Raw genomic sequence first — 14,493 nt, forward strand, 5'->3', positions numbered from 1 at the left:
ATTTTCATAGAGATATCTATATGGTTGAGAGAGTTAGTTTTTTATTTTTGTTTTACTAGTGCCACTAACTTGCCAGCGGTAACTTATTTGTCCAGTTCAAGATAACTCTGTAGTTTGGTTACCTAGGACTTGTTGTTACATGCCAAAAGGCATTTCTGAACTGTACATTTGATCAGATGGTTAGCTTTTTTCTGCTTTATTTCTTTTGAGAACCTTTGAATAAAAAAATCTGATTTTTTTTTAAAGAAAGAAGTTACTGCTGTAGTACTTAGGGTGAGCTTGCCAACCAGAGAGCCTGCCACCGATGAGCCATGAAGACATCAGGTCAGTCTCAATGTGAAGGCCAAGGACATAAGAAAAGCAGCTGAATATGACAAAAAAGAAGGCAAGGGGGAAAAGTCTTTGAAGGAAAAGGAAATTTTCAAAGGAGAAGCAAACATTGGAAGGTGTGTGGGTGAGAAGCCAAAGCCCGCGCTGTAGAGACAATGACAGCAGCCAGGAGAGATGAGAAGAGCTGACGGGCTCAGAGAGCAGCAGACACTGAGACAGCTGAGAAGAGGTGGCGGTGCAGACAGTGGAGAGAGCGGGGATGGGAGGTGACGCCTCAGCCTTTGAGGTCACGGGGAAGTCAGCTGTGTAATGGGGAACAAGTGTCACCTATTCCTCAATCAAGCCTCTGCTGTCAATTCTGACTCTTAGTGACCCCGTAAGACAGAGCAGAACTGCCCTGAAGTTATAGACCTTTATCAAGGTAGACTACAACATCTTTGTACCTCAGAGGGGAGAGTGGGTTCAAACTATCAACCTCTCAGTTAACAGCTGAACACCTCAATTGCTACCATTCACCATGTATCTGTCCATTAACGTCCCCCCCCAAAGTGGCAGTTTCCCACCTACTGTGCTGCTAACAAATATTACTCAATCAAATAAACTTTCCCCCACCCCAAGTCCTTCAGAGCAGCTTGAACTTTTTCCTTTTATCACCATTACCTCTTGCACATTCGTTGTTTCTTGAAATTCTTCTGTGTCAGCCAATTCTTTTTGGTACAATGACTCTGTATACTCCTTCCATCTGCTTCTAACGCTTCTGGAATCATTCACTATTCTGCCCATAGCATCCTTAAGTATTGCAACTCGTGGCTTGAATTTATTCTTTAGTTCTTTCAACTTAAATGCTGAGCATTCGAATTTGGTCCTTTTGATTTTTCTGACTCCAGCTCCTTGCACATTTCGTTATAATATTTTGCCTTGTCTTCCCAAGCAGCCCTTTGAAATCTTCTATTCAGCACCTTAACTTCTTAATATCTTCCCTTTGCTTTGGCTTCTCGGCACTCTAGTGCAATAGTCACAATTGTTTCTGACATCTGTTTTGGTTTTTTCTTCTTCCTTCTTAGTAATGACTTTTGCATTCTTCATGAATGACATTCTTGATATCTTCCCACAGTTTATCTGGACTTTATTCATTAGTGTTCAAGGACTCGAACCTTTTTCTGAATTGGTTTTTAAATTCTTGAGATATAGACTCAAGGTCAATTTTTTATTCCTGTAGATATGACGTAACCTTCTTTAGTTTTAATTTGAACTTGCATATGAGCAGTTGATAGTCTGTTCCAAAATCAACACCTGGCCTAGTTTTTCCTGCTTTTATTGAACTTCTCCAATGATTCCTTCCACAGATGTAATCAATCTGATTCCTATGCATCTCATCAGGTGAAATCCATGTGTATACATGCATTGATGCTTCTGATATAAGGTATTTGCTATGAATAAATCACTGATTGTACAGAATTCTATCATTTTATCACCAGCCTCATTTCTGTCACCAAGTCCCTATTATCTTACCACTGATCCCTCTTCCTGATTCCCAACTTTTGCGTTCCAGTCACTCATTATTATTAATGCATCTTGGTTACATGTTTGATCGATTTCTGACTGCAACAGTTGAAAGAAATCTATTTTCTCCTCTTGGGCTCTGGTTGTAGGTGCATAAATTTGAATGATAGTGCTATTAACAGGTCTTCCTTGTATGCATATGGATATTTTCCTGTCACTTACAACATTGTATTTCAAGACGGCCTTTTTAACTCTGAAAGCAACCCCATTTTTTCTCACATTTTCATCTGCACCAAAATAAATCATATAATCTTGGGATTCCAAATGTCCCATGCCAATCCATCTCATTTCATTAATACCCAATATGTCAATATTTATATGTTCCATTTCTTTACAATGTCCAGTTTTCCTACATTCATGCTTCTTACATTCCACGTACCAATTATTTTCTTCTTACAAATATTTCTCCTCCTTTGTGTTTCAAAATTTGAGGGTTCAATTTCAGCTGCCATATCTATTAGTCTACTCTACTAAGTGTACTCTGCTGTACACAGGGTTTTCAAAGGCCAGCTATATTTCAGAAGTGGATGGCCAATCTTTCTTCCTAGTCTGTCTTAATTTGGATGTTCACTGTTAGAAGAATATCTGACAGACAAGTATTTTAACCTAGCAGGTGAAAGACTCTGCTCTTATAGAAATAGCCAATACTTTCACTGCCCATCCACCCCTCAAGCATGTGTGACTTGTCTCTACCCTTTCCCTGCTACTTTCCTATTCCTTGCACACCTGGCTACCTGGTCAAACCCTCCCTTCCCCAGCCACCTCTCAATATGAACATCAGTTCACTCATTCTCTCTCTCACTGTCGTTAGGTCAGAACCAACTCAAAGCTGACACTCTGGCAGGTTTCTGACGGCTGTAAACTGCATAGCAGGACACTGTCCGTCTTTCTCAGATGGAGCTGCTGTTGGAGGCAAATCACTAGAGAGGCACTGCCTTTGGGAGAGCAGTGCAACTCCCCACAGAATATGCCAGCAGAGCTCCCTCCTGAACACCACGTGCAAGGAAAATCTTATTAAAAATCGCTAAAGGGGCACATCAACAGGGAACTGTCAGAAAGTCAAGCTGGACTCAGAAGAGGCCATGGAATAAGGGATTTCACTGCTGATCTGAAATGGATCTTGGCTGAAAGCAAAGAATACCAGAGGATGTTAACTTGTGTTGCACTGATGATGCACAGGCATCGGACTGTGTGGATCACAGTAAATTCTGGACAGCAGTGCAAAGGATGGAAATTCCAGAGCTCTGAATTGTGTTCATGAGAAACATGTACATGCCCCAGGAAGTGGTCATTCAAACACAACAAAGACACACTGCATGGCTTGTATCCTTTCACTGTTCAATCTGTTTTCTGAGCAAATAATTTAAGAAGAGAGCCAATGTGAAGAAGAATGTAGTATCAAGATTGGAGGAAAAACACATCTACAACCAGGAACATGCAGATGACACAATCTTGCTTGCCTATGTGAAGAAGACTTTAAGGCACTCAGTGAACAAGATCAAAGGCTGCAATAGTCAGTATGAATTTACATTGCAACATCAAGAAAATAAAGATTGCTTCAAAGGGAGCTCTGGTGGCCTCGTGGCAAGAAGCTGCACTGCAATCCCAGAGGTACGTGGTTCAAATTCACCAGATGCTCTGCTGGAGAAGGAGGGGCAATCTTCTCCTGTACCAGTCAGATTCAGTTTGATGATACACACACACAAAATAATAAAATAAAAAAAATTTTTTTAAAAATTCCTTCACAGGAACCAATAAAAAAATGTCATTCACAATTAACACCCCTGGAAGCAAGTGTCAATAAATCAAAGGACATACTGCACTGGGCAAATGCGCTGCCAAGGACCTCTTTAGAGCACTGCAGATCAAGGATGTCATGAAAAGACTAAAGTGTGCTTCTGCCAGGCCATGACACATTCAATTGCTTCATATGCATGTGAGGTTAGACAATGGATAAGGCAGATCAAGGTCAAGGAAGAAGTGATGTCTTTGAATTGCAGTGTTGGTGAAGAATACTGAGGGTGGACCATCAAAAGAATAAACCGACCCGTCTTACAAGGACAGCCAGAGTGTTCCTGAGAAGCAAAGATGGAAAGGGTCATCTCACGCTCTGTGGGCATGTTTTCGGGAGGGCTCAGTGCTTGGAAGAGGGCATCATGCTCGGAAAAGCTGCGAGTCGTGCAGTGGAGGAAGATCCTCAATGGGACAGGCTGACAGAATGACTGCAGGCAACACAACAGGCATGAGAGCAGCACAAAGAGTGAGGACGGTGCAGGGTGGGCAGGGTTTCATGCTTTGTCCATGAGGTCGATATAACCAGGAGCCACTGCAAGGACACCTCACAGTAACAACAGTGCTGGGAATCACCCGGCCAGGGACCTCCTGCACCTCTCTCTGGGTGTGTCAGGAATGCAAGACCCTTTGCACACTCTGTAACCAGGCAATGCTCAGGGCTGCATTTGCACAGATCAACCCAGAGGGCTGAAAGAATGTCTCCCTCTGGGACAAGAGGTAACCTTGCTCACAAGATATTATATATAAAACTGCAAATTCCCCAAGCGGCGCTTTTCTCTCCTGTAACATACCCTACTGTGAGGGCAGGCAGACCCGCCTAGGACCAAATGCATCATCCCTGGAGGAATTGTAGGTTAAAGGACTCACAGGACTAATTTAGTATTTTAGATACTGTTTCTATAATAAGTAATAAAATTGACCATGTCTGACCCAGAAGCCTTATGTCTTCTCTTCTTTTGTCATGAAACCCTGGAAAGCTACTTTGTTACCTTGCAAATAGGAAAAAAAAATCTCGGATTTCCCACCATCCACTCCCAACTCTCAGCGACCCTGTAGGACAAGGAAGACTGCCCCATAGGATCGCCCAAGGTACAAATCTTCACAGAAGCAGACTGCCTCATCTCCTCCCCACACAGTGGCTGGCGGCTCGATCCAACCACCTTTCAATTAGCTGTCCAATGCTTAACCCAATGGTGCACCAGGGTATCTCAGACTTCTCAGTTCTTCACAAAAAGTACTTGCCACAGAGAGTTAAGAGACATTAAATACTACAAAACATGTAAAGAAAAAAACCCAGAACACCCTAGTGTTTGGTATCTGGCATGCATTAAAAAAAGCATAAGCTAATAGTTATTATGAAAGTATTTTTAAAAAACCAAAAATTATATGTAAACATTTAATGAAAAAATGTTAAGAGTAAAATCCCCAGATGCTATTAAATTTTAAAACTGTTGAGTTTTGAAATATAAAATACTAATCAGCTATGTCTCCCATTCCCACAGTGTATAAAAGAAGCTAGAGAAAATTGTGAGCTTGAACGGCCCTGGTTCACTGTTAAAATGCACTAGCAAGTCCGCACTTACCAATTCTTTTGCTTCTTCAAGCTGTTTCTCCACATTTGCCACCATCTGTTTCTTCTCATCTGAAACAAACAACATCAGAGAATTGCTAAGGATGTGAATAAATTTAAATTTTTAAAGATTTTCTTTTTAATCATATCCTTCCCCTCCCCTCCCCTCTTTCTGAGTAATTAGATTATAGAAAATTGTCATACCAGGTACATATCATTATCTGGTGGACTAGGATCTACTTTTAGCCCCTGATTTTTTTTTGTAATATATAATCCTATGGAGAACCTCAATTATTAAGAGATGACAGAATGTTTTCTAGAGAAAGCACACATTATTCTGTGCTTGACCAAAAATTATCAGCATCATGGTAAACAAATGAGGCTGACATTGTCAAGGATGATCCTTTACTTGGATCCACAGCAATGCTTAGAGGCAGTGGTCAAGAAGTCAAACAGCATATTACAATGGAAGAATCTGTTGCAATGGATCTTTTTTAACTGCTAATGAGCAAGAGTGTCACATTGAGGACCAAGGTGCACTGACCTAAGCCTTGGTATTTTCAATCACTTCACATGCATGCGGAAGTTGCACAATGAATTAAGAAGACAAAAGAATTGGTGCCTTTGAAGCATGGTGTTGGTGCAGAATATACAGTATACCATCAACTGTCAAAAGAACAAATAGCTTTGTCTTGGAAAAAGTGCAGCTGAAGTAAAAAGTAGCGAGCCAGCGTCATCTTTCAGTAAGTGAAGAGAACCCGTTTAGTGGAAAGGAGTTGTGCTGCCTTCCCAAGGGCACGGTTCAATCCATCAGTTGCTCCTGCTGTCCTCTCCTGTGTGATTGATTACTGCCTCTGGAGGGTCAGCTATGAACTGGCTCTGACTCAAAGGCACGTAACAAGAACAATAACAAATAATACAAAATGAGGGAAAATATAGTGGGGTTAGAAAGCATCTAAATAGAAAGTTAAGTCAATTTCAAGTTAAAGTGAATTGTTTTAGATTTGGGGGAGAAAAGTAGCTTAAAGGGTAACCTCTAAGAAAATGAATGAACTTCACAAAATAAAGAAGAAAATCATAATGAATTGGTAAACACTGAAACAAAACAAATGAAGAAAATGACAAGAAAAGTCATTAAATGAATGAACTCATCATAAAAAGTGGTCGGAGCAAGAAAAACAGCAACACTATAAAATGAGCAAAGTAACAACAATAAAACCACATCTGTGGATAATTATACTGAATGGGAACGGATTAAATGCACCAGCCAAGAGGCAGAGTAGTAGAATGCATAGAAAAACATGATTCATCAGTATGCAGTCTATAAGAGACACACTTTACACATAAGGACAAAGACTAAAAAATCAAAGGGTGGAAAAAATATATCAAGCAAATGGCAATTAAAAAAGAGTTGTTGTTGTTGTGGTGGTGGTGGTGGTGGTGGTGGTGGTGGTGAAGTGCTGTTGAGCCACAGACGACTCATAACGACCTATGAAAGAAAGACCTGTATGTATACCTGTATAACTTTCATCCTTTCTCCAGGTTCATAGGGTTTTCCAGAGGCAAGCTATTTCAGAAATGGATGCCACTCCTGCTTCCAAGCTTGTTTTACTCGGGGAGCCCCACCAAACACTGTCCACCGTGGGTAACCATTATCACATTTGACACATCAGTGTCACAGAGTTTAGCATTACAGCAACCATGAGTTACCTCTGTACAGCAAATGGACAGACCAGTGCTATACCACTTGGAAGAATGTTTGACCAAATGATTTAAGGGTCAATGGAACAAGGAAACATACTGACAATATCTAACTACCCAATTACAGAGTAACAAGATAATGTTAAATCACACACAAGCAAAAGCTTGCTGAAGATTATCTAAAACCTGCTAGAACAGTACATCTGGAGAACTGCAAGAAATAAAAGCATTGCTCATGTCAGATGGATCTCGTCTGAAACCAGAGAGGGACAGAAGGATGTCTATTTGGGCTTTATTGGTTGTGCAAAGGCATTTGACTATGGATCACAATAAATTATGGCTAACACTGAGAAGAATAGGAATCCCAGAACTCTTGATTGTGCTCATGCAAAACCTGTACCTAGAACAAGAAACTGTTGTCTGAATAGAAAAAGGGAACACTGCATGGTTCAAAATCAAGAAAGGAATGCATCAGGGATGCATCCTTTGTCCATACTTTTTCAATCTATATGCTAAACAGATCATTCAAGAAGCTGGAGGAGGAATATTAAGAGGAAGAATGTGGCATCAGGCTCTAAGGAAGACTCATCAACAATCTGCATTATGCAGATGACATAACCTTACTCGCAGAAAGTGAAGAGGACTTTAAGTGCTTGCTGCAGCAAATGAAAGACAAACTCTTCACCACCTGGCTACATAATGACAGAGAAAACAGTTTACTTGTGTCTATTCAAGTTAGCATCATCAAAAGAATCAAGCAACCTGTTACACTGGGAAAATATGCTGTCAAGGATCTTTTCAAAGTGTCAAAGAGTAAGGGTATCCATTTAGTACTAAGAAAGGTGTACTTAATCCAAACAATAATATTTTTAACTGTTTTTTATGCATTATACTGTATATATAAGGTTGCTTCAATCCTGATGCCATATTCTTCTTGATTTAACAAGCTTCTTATTTACTCAGTAAACAAACTGGATAGATATGGAGAAAGAATATAATGTTGGTATACACCTTTCCTGATGAGATACAAATCAAAATAACTAAGAGATATCTCACCTCAGCCACACAACAGAGTTCAACAAGACAGCAAGCAATAGACGCTACTGGTGATGTGGATGAGACTGGAAGCTTCTTACTCTACTGATGAAAATATAGCATGTTGCAACCACTATAGAAAGTAGTTTGGCCCTTTCTTAAAAAGTTGAGCATAGAAATACCATTTGATACAGCAATTTCACTGCTAATTATCTATTCCAAAGAAATAAGAGACGTGTCATCCACAGTCAATGCAGCAATACAGAGAATAAAACAGTCCAAGTGTCCATCAATGGAGGAACAGATTTAAAAAACTATTAAAGAATAGAATGCTATGCAATACTAAAAAAAAAAAAATCACAAAATACTCCTTAATATGGATATATCTAGAGGATATTATCCTAAATAAAATAAGTTAGTCACAAAAGACATATGTTGTATAAGACCATTGATATATAAAGCTAAGGGAAAGTTTATATACAAATAGGATCATTCTTGGATGTTTACCAGGGATGGGAAAGGAGGGAGAAGGGAGCAGAAATTGGTAAATAGGTGACAGGCACATACTAAGATGGGGGAAGGGAAAGGCAACATTTAAAAAGGAGGTGATCAGCACAGTATTGCAAATGACAGAAAAGACACAAGAGGTATAGAAAGATAATAGAAATCAGAATTACAGGAAGTGAGACAGTATCATTAAATTGTGGGTATGGAAATTAAGGTTACAGAACAAAATCTATAGGAATGGTTCAATGAAAAATGAACTTCCTTTACAAAAGTAAAGCTAAACAGATAAAATTATTTTTTTTCAAAATTATTGTATGGTTAAAAAAAAAAGGCATGACACTTGACATGGGTCCACTAACATCTACCAAACTAGACCCCACTAGTTGACTAGCTGCCTGCAGCCCAGCCCTTGACTAAAACCATCTCACCTCTCTTAGATGACTAACTGCCTGCAGCCCAGCCCCTGACTAAAACCATCTCACCTCTCTTAGATGTCTAGCTCCCAGGACTGATGGTCAACATCAAGTGTGGAATTCTTTTTAGAAATTATTATTCAACTAAAATTATAACTATGTGTTCCTAAGCCCAACCTCTTCCCTCTGTTCCTCCCAAGCTGTTGAGGGTGGAACGAAGGAGAGCTGTTGTCACATAAGGTGTGTGTATTCTCTAAATACTTCTCCCTAAGGAGTAAAAAGAAATTAGAATTCACCTTGAATTTCCATCTTTGAAAAAGTCAAATCTACATGTAGCCATAATAAAAATCTAATTTGTGAACTCAAATCTAGTTGCTTTTGGCTCCTTTCAATCCTGCTAACATCTCCACACAGAGCAGAATACGGCTCTCTATTTTTGTGATAGAGATTACACGTTATTCATCTCAGAAGGAACATCTTGGTTTCTTTTTTAAGGTAATCAATTGTTCACAAAGCCCTTGTCATGAACCCCCAGGGCTAATGTGTAATCATTTTTGTCAATAACAAAACAAAAGGAAGAATTCTGGCTTGGTCTCCTTTGCTAGTCTCTCGTCTCCAATCCTCACATTTACTCCCCCTAACCCAGCTTCTGTTCATACCATTCCACAGAAATTCCTCTCATTAGGATTAACAACCTTTCCTGTGCCAAAACTAATGGACATTCTTAGATCTTATTTTCACTTAATCTTGTGGTATCTGACACCCTGCTCCTCCCATCCTGTAATTTTCAATGGAAAACAGAGGTGCTGTTACCAGATGATAGGATGGAAAATGCCGCACAGTCAGAAGCAACAGATGTCCACTACGCTCACTTATCACAACTTCTTACAACACAGTTTCTCTGTTCAAATCCTGTCTTCCTTTCTAGGAACATAATTCCATCTCCTCTGAATTCTTAGACCTATGTGTTCCACTCGAATGACTCCAGAGATTATTAGAAGATAATTTCTGTATGTTCTTTTTTCTTCATCTCTAACTCCTTTAAGACAAGGTCCATTCTTGACTTTTTTTTATTCTTCACTTTTTGTTATCATTGTTGTTAAGAGATCACTCTCAAAAAATATTTGTCCCACCTCCATAGTAAACACAGAGAATTATACATGCTCCATGCTCCGTAAGTACTTACTGAATGAATGGGTGAACCAGTCTCAACCTTCAACAATATATTTGTTACTAAAGAACAATGGAGGAAAAAGTATTAACAAGGATTGAGAAGTTTTACCACTTGAAAGGCTAAATTTCTCTTTATGGAAATCATTAATCTTGGGTGGAGGTGGGAAGTGAAATACAAACATTTTCTCACAAAATCCATTTCATGATGGCCCTGTCATAAACACTTACAAAGCTGGATCAATCTTTGACCCTCAAGACTGTTTTTAATATTCTTAAATAGAAAAGACTTTAAAAGGAGGGCTTTTGGAGAAGTGTGAGGAACAGAGGACGGGACTGGAAGGTGCTACCGACACTAAGTTTTGGTAACTTTCTAATGTTCTCGGCATGCAATGGCCAAGAGAGCCCCTCTTTGTCCATCCCAAGTGGCATCTCTACAAATGGCACCTTCCTAGGATTTAAAGCGCCATGACTAACAAGTTCCTTGTTGTGCAAGGTACCATGCGCAGTTTAACATTATCAATCCATCAATCAATCCATCTTTGAAACAACTTTGTGGAGGTACAATTGTGTTTCATGCATGTACATTATGTTCCATAGTCTTTCATTTATATTGATTTTTGTTCTTTTCTGAGATTATTTTTCTTCTTCCTACTTTATCCCATTTTTACTTTAGTAAACAGACTCACAGAGATTCATTACTCTAACTATATAGTCCAAAATTAAACAGCTAACATTTTTGTGTTTAAGGTCTGTTTTTCAAAACTGAGTTCTCAATTGCTATACATACTAATATAAACTCCTTTACTTTCCCCCCTCTTTATACATAGGCTCAATGAATATGAGACATAGTATTCACATAGTAGAATCATTTCTTTCCTGCTCAACATTAACAGAAGTGCCTAATGCTGATATCCACATAGGTATTTTTTAGTTTGATTGTTTTTTGTCATGTCAATAGTAATTGAAGTGCTCATCAGTCTTGAACACTCTCAACATAGCAGAGTAAAAAGTGTCAGGCCTTCCTTAAGTTGAGAACCCCATACCTGTCATTATGCAATATAAATAGTTTTAAATAAAATTGTACCAACAGAAAAGATACACAAGGAAAATTACTAATTATGGAACTTTTTTTAATGCAGGTGATTTTCATTATTTTTACATAGGATTGTTTTTATAATGATGGAACTTTTTATGTTAGAGAACAGAATTAAGAATTATGTGTGTTACTGATGCTGCATTCTGTAGCTTAGTGCACAGAAGGGCCAATCTTAAAACGAAGACATTTTAGAATGACCCAGGTGGTAACAGTGGTAAAGTTGGAGACACCAGTTATGTACACGTATTTACTATACAAATATTTATATGTGTATAAAAATTAGTGCACACAGACCTATGTTCTTGCACAGTCAGCTAAGAGCCTGAGTACAATTACACCTTAGTTGGACACAAGAACACCTAGAGGCTAGATCTCAGTTTTTAATATGCTTTTCAACAAAAGGAAATTAAGCTCTTCAGATACTTGGTCATTCTAGGCCTGAGGTAAAAGTGTCACCCTAGTCAAGTGATCAAATAAATTACATTCTAGTGTGTACTCATGGTTGCTGTGATGCTAAACACTGTGATACTGATGTGCCAAATGTGATAATGGTCACCCACGGTGGACAGTGTTTGGTGGAGCTCCCCGATTAAAACAAGCTTAGAAGCAGGAGTGGCATCCACTTCCGAAATGTCTTGCCTCTGAAAACTCTATGAACAGTGCTCAGGTCTTTCGTTCATAGGGTCATTATGAGTCGTCTATGACTCGATGGCATCTACCAACAACAACAGTGTGTACTCCTGACGTGACTTGTATCTCTGGGATCTTCGTTCCCAAAACGCCTAACTCCACATTGTTGTTGTGTGCCACTGAGTCAGAATCAACCATAGCTGACACTCCAGTGGGCTTTCAGAGGCAGTAAATGACATGGGAGGAATATAAGATCTAACCAACCCTAGCGGAGGGGACATGTGTAATATAGCTAATCAATACATCCCGTAATTGTCAAAATCATCAAAAACAGACATTTTGAGAAGTTGGCACAGCCACAGGGAGCCATAGGGACAAGATGACTAAATTAAATGAGGCATCTGGCTGGGATCCTGGGCCTGTCAAGAAGCAAAAGATACAAACAAAGGAAATGTAAAGAAGGTCTAAGCTTTGGCGAGCTCCTTCTGTGTGACTGCCTGCCTCCCAAAAGGGTCAGCTAGGAGATGATTCAGATTCAATGGAAAGAAGAGTGAGTTAGTTAATGATGCCACATCAACACGGGCTCAAAAAATGACAATACATCCAGCAGGTGAATAGGAAATGAAACTGCGTGTAGGGTATATAGGGATTCTCTCTGCTCACTTCCTAATTTTCCTATAAACTTCAAGCTGTTCTAAAAGAAACAAAGTTTGAGGTATATCTGAAGTCATTACTCAGAATGATGTAATTGTTGAAGGCAGTCGCTCTTGAAGTTAGAATATATATGAATACACACAGCTCTGGGTGTACATACAAACAGACAGGCACTTACGCCTGTGTGCACTACTCTAAGATGAGTAAGTTCTGCAAATGCTTAAATTTTTGATGAGACATAACTGGGCCATCTGTACCAGCTGAAGGCTATTTTTCTTGTGCACTCCGCTTACACTGGGGCTTGCACAACAGCTCACAGACCTGCCTGTGACAGAGTCTGACCTGGCACCCTAATGCTTAGAAAGCCACAGAAACATGATGCAAGTCACACACGTAATTTACACTTTTCTACTAGTGATGTTAAGAGCAAAACAAAACAAAACGACACAAAACCACCAAATTAATTTTAATAACACCTTTACTTTCAGTAATATTTTAACTCATATATCCAAAATATTTCACTGGGTAGCACAAGTCCTATTTCAAGTACTTAACCATGACTCGTGAACAGAGTAAATCCCAAGCCACATATAACTTAAGCAAACAACTGTATTCATACGACTGGATGTTCTGAAATTCTTTCAGTATCACATCTTGCAAAGGTTATGAGCGAATCCCAGAACAACATTCATAGCTTCTTCTACACATGACCTTGTACAGATGGTATCCTAAATTCTCCAAGGCTGGGATAATCAGCTAGACTGTAGCATTTCTTTCCAGAAAAGACCCCATGGGGGCATGCCATGCTCCTTTAACTCCTCTCACTCCCTCGATGATGCTGAGTTGAAAGCCCAATTCTAACTTCTCATCCAAAACTCAGCTTCCTTCAAATGCACGTGTGCACCAGTGGAAATTTACCCAACCAAAATTGCCTTGGAAAAAGGTTAAGAGTTGAGGGTCAAGGTTCACTCAGTGTGCTAAGTGTGAGAAGCAGCTGGGACCTGGATAACCTTACACCCTGTTGGCAGCAGCGGCGGCAGCAACAGCAACAGCAGCAACAGCAGCAGCAGCAATACGCACTTTCTCCATGCAAGACCTGTGATAGTGCTTTCCAAAATGCATTTCATTTGATTCTCAGGACACTGTAGAGTTGTTACTATTCGCCCCTTCACCCCACCCCCAATAAAATAGAAGCAGGAGGCAAAGTTTAGAGAGGTCAAGAAAGCTTGCACACATAAACAGAAGCAGACCTGAGATACTAAACAGATCTGATGCCATGTCAGACTCTTGACCACTGTACCACATGGCCTCTTTCTACATTTCTACCTTCAACCACCAAGGGATTGGATTCACTGCAGACCACTTATCTCTCAGTGAATGACAGACAGGGCAATCAACCACAAAGGAGCACTGTATGATCCCTTAGGAAGTCTGCTTGAGGTAATGAAACCTTTGTTCCTATGGAAAGTATCCTTTTTCATTTCCCTTAGGATTTCACTCTCATCTCCAGAGGAAAAGGCACTTCACAACAGAGTATTAGCTAAGGCTTCTGATCATTCATTTTCCTTTTTGTAAAAAAAAAGGTAACTGTTGTAGAATGAGGCTGACATCAGGGTGGGGGTAGGACTGAGAAAAACTGGATAAATTATGTTTAACGCATTGAAGCCGATGTGGGAGAGAACAGTTTAAAAGTAATATATTTTAGGGCATTATGATTATAATAAGAGTTCAGAATGAGGCTTGCAGAGTGGAGTATAATCGGGGCGGGGGGGTGTGTGATTCAGGGGGATTGTATACCAATGAAGGAGTTTTTCTGGGCAGTGAGTAAAATGCAACAATGAATGAAATCTAAAATCTCTGTAAATGTTCATTGAAATTAATAAAAAATAAAAGGTAATCACTAAAAATCAACTTTCAAATGTAGTTTCATAAAAGCACTGAATTATTATTCAAGAAAAGACTAATCCATCTGATTAGTGTAATTACTGAAGCAAATCCTTTAAAAGCACAATCTTTTCCTTGTTGAA

At 39.4% G+C, this 14,493-nt stretch overlaps 1 protein-coding gene across 1 annotated transcript in view; it reads right to left on the minus strand.

Annotated features, from left to right (window-relative positions):
• The window catches only part of VTI1A (vesicle transport through interaction with t-SNAREs 1A), a 446,001-nt gene that overhangs the window by 420,625 nt on the left and 10,883 nt on the right, over nt 1-14,493 (minus strand). The window contains exon 2 of the mRNA XM_006879932.1: nt 5,271-5,329. Within this exon, the coding sequence (XP_006879994.1) occupies nt 5,271-5,329 (59 nt within the window). The remainder of the gene's footprint in view (nt 1-5,270; nt 5,330-14,493) is intronic.

The sequence above is a fragment of the Elephantulus edwardii genome, unplaced genomic scaffold (assembly GCF_000299155.1).
Source record: "Elephantulus edwardii isolate Elephantulus edwardi_28Jun2011 unplaced genomic scaffold, EleEdw1.0 scaffold00006, whole genome shotgun sequence".
Taxonomy (NCBI): Eukaryota; Metazoa; Chordata; class Mammalia; order Macroscelidea; family Macroscelididae; genus Elephantulus; species Elephantulus edwardii.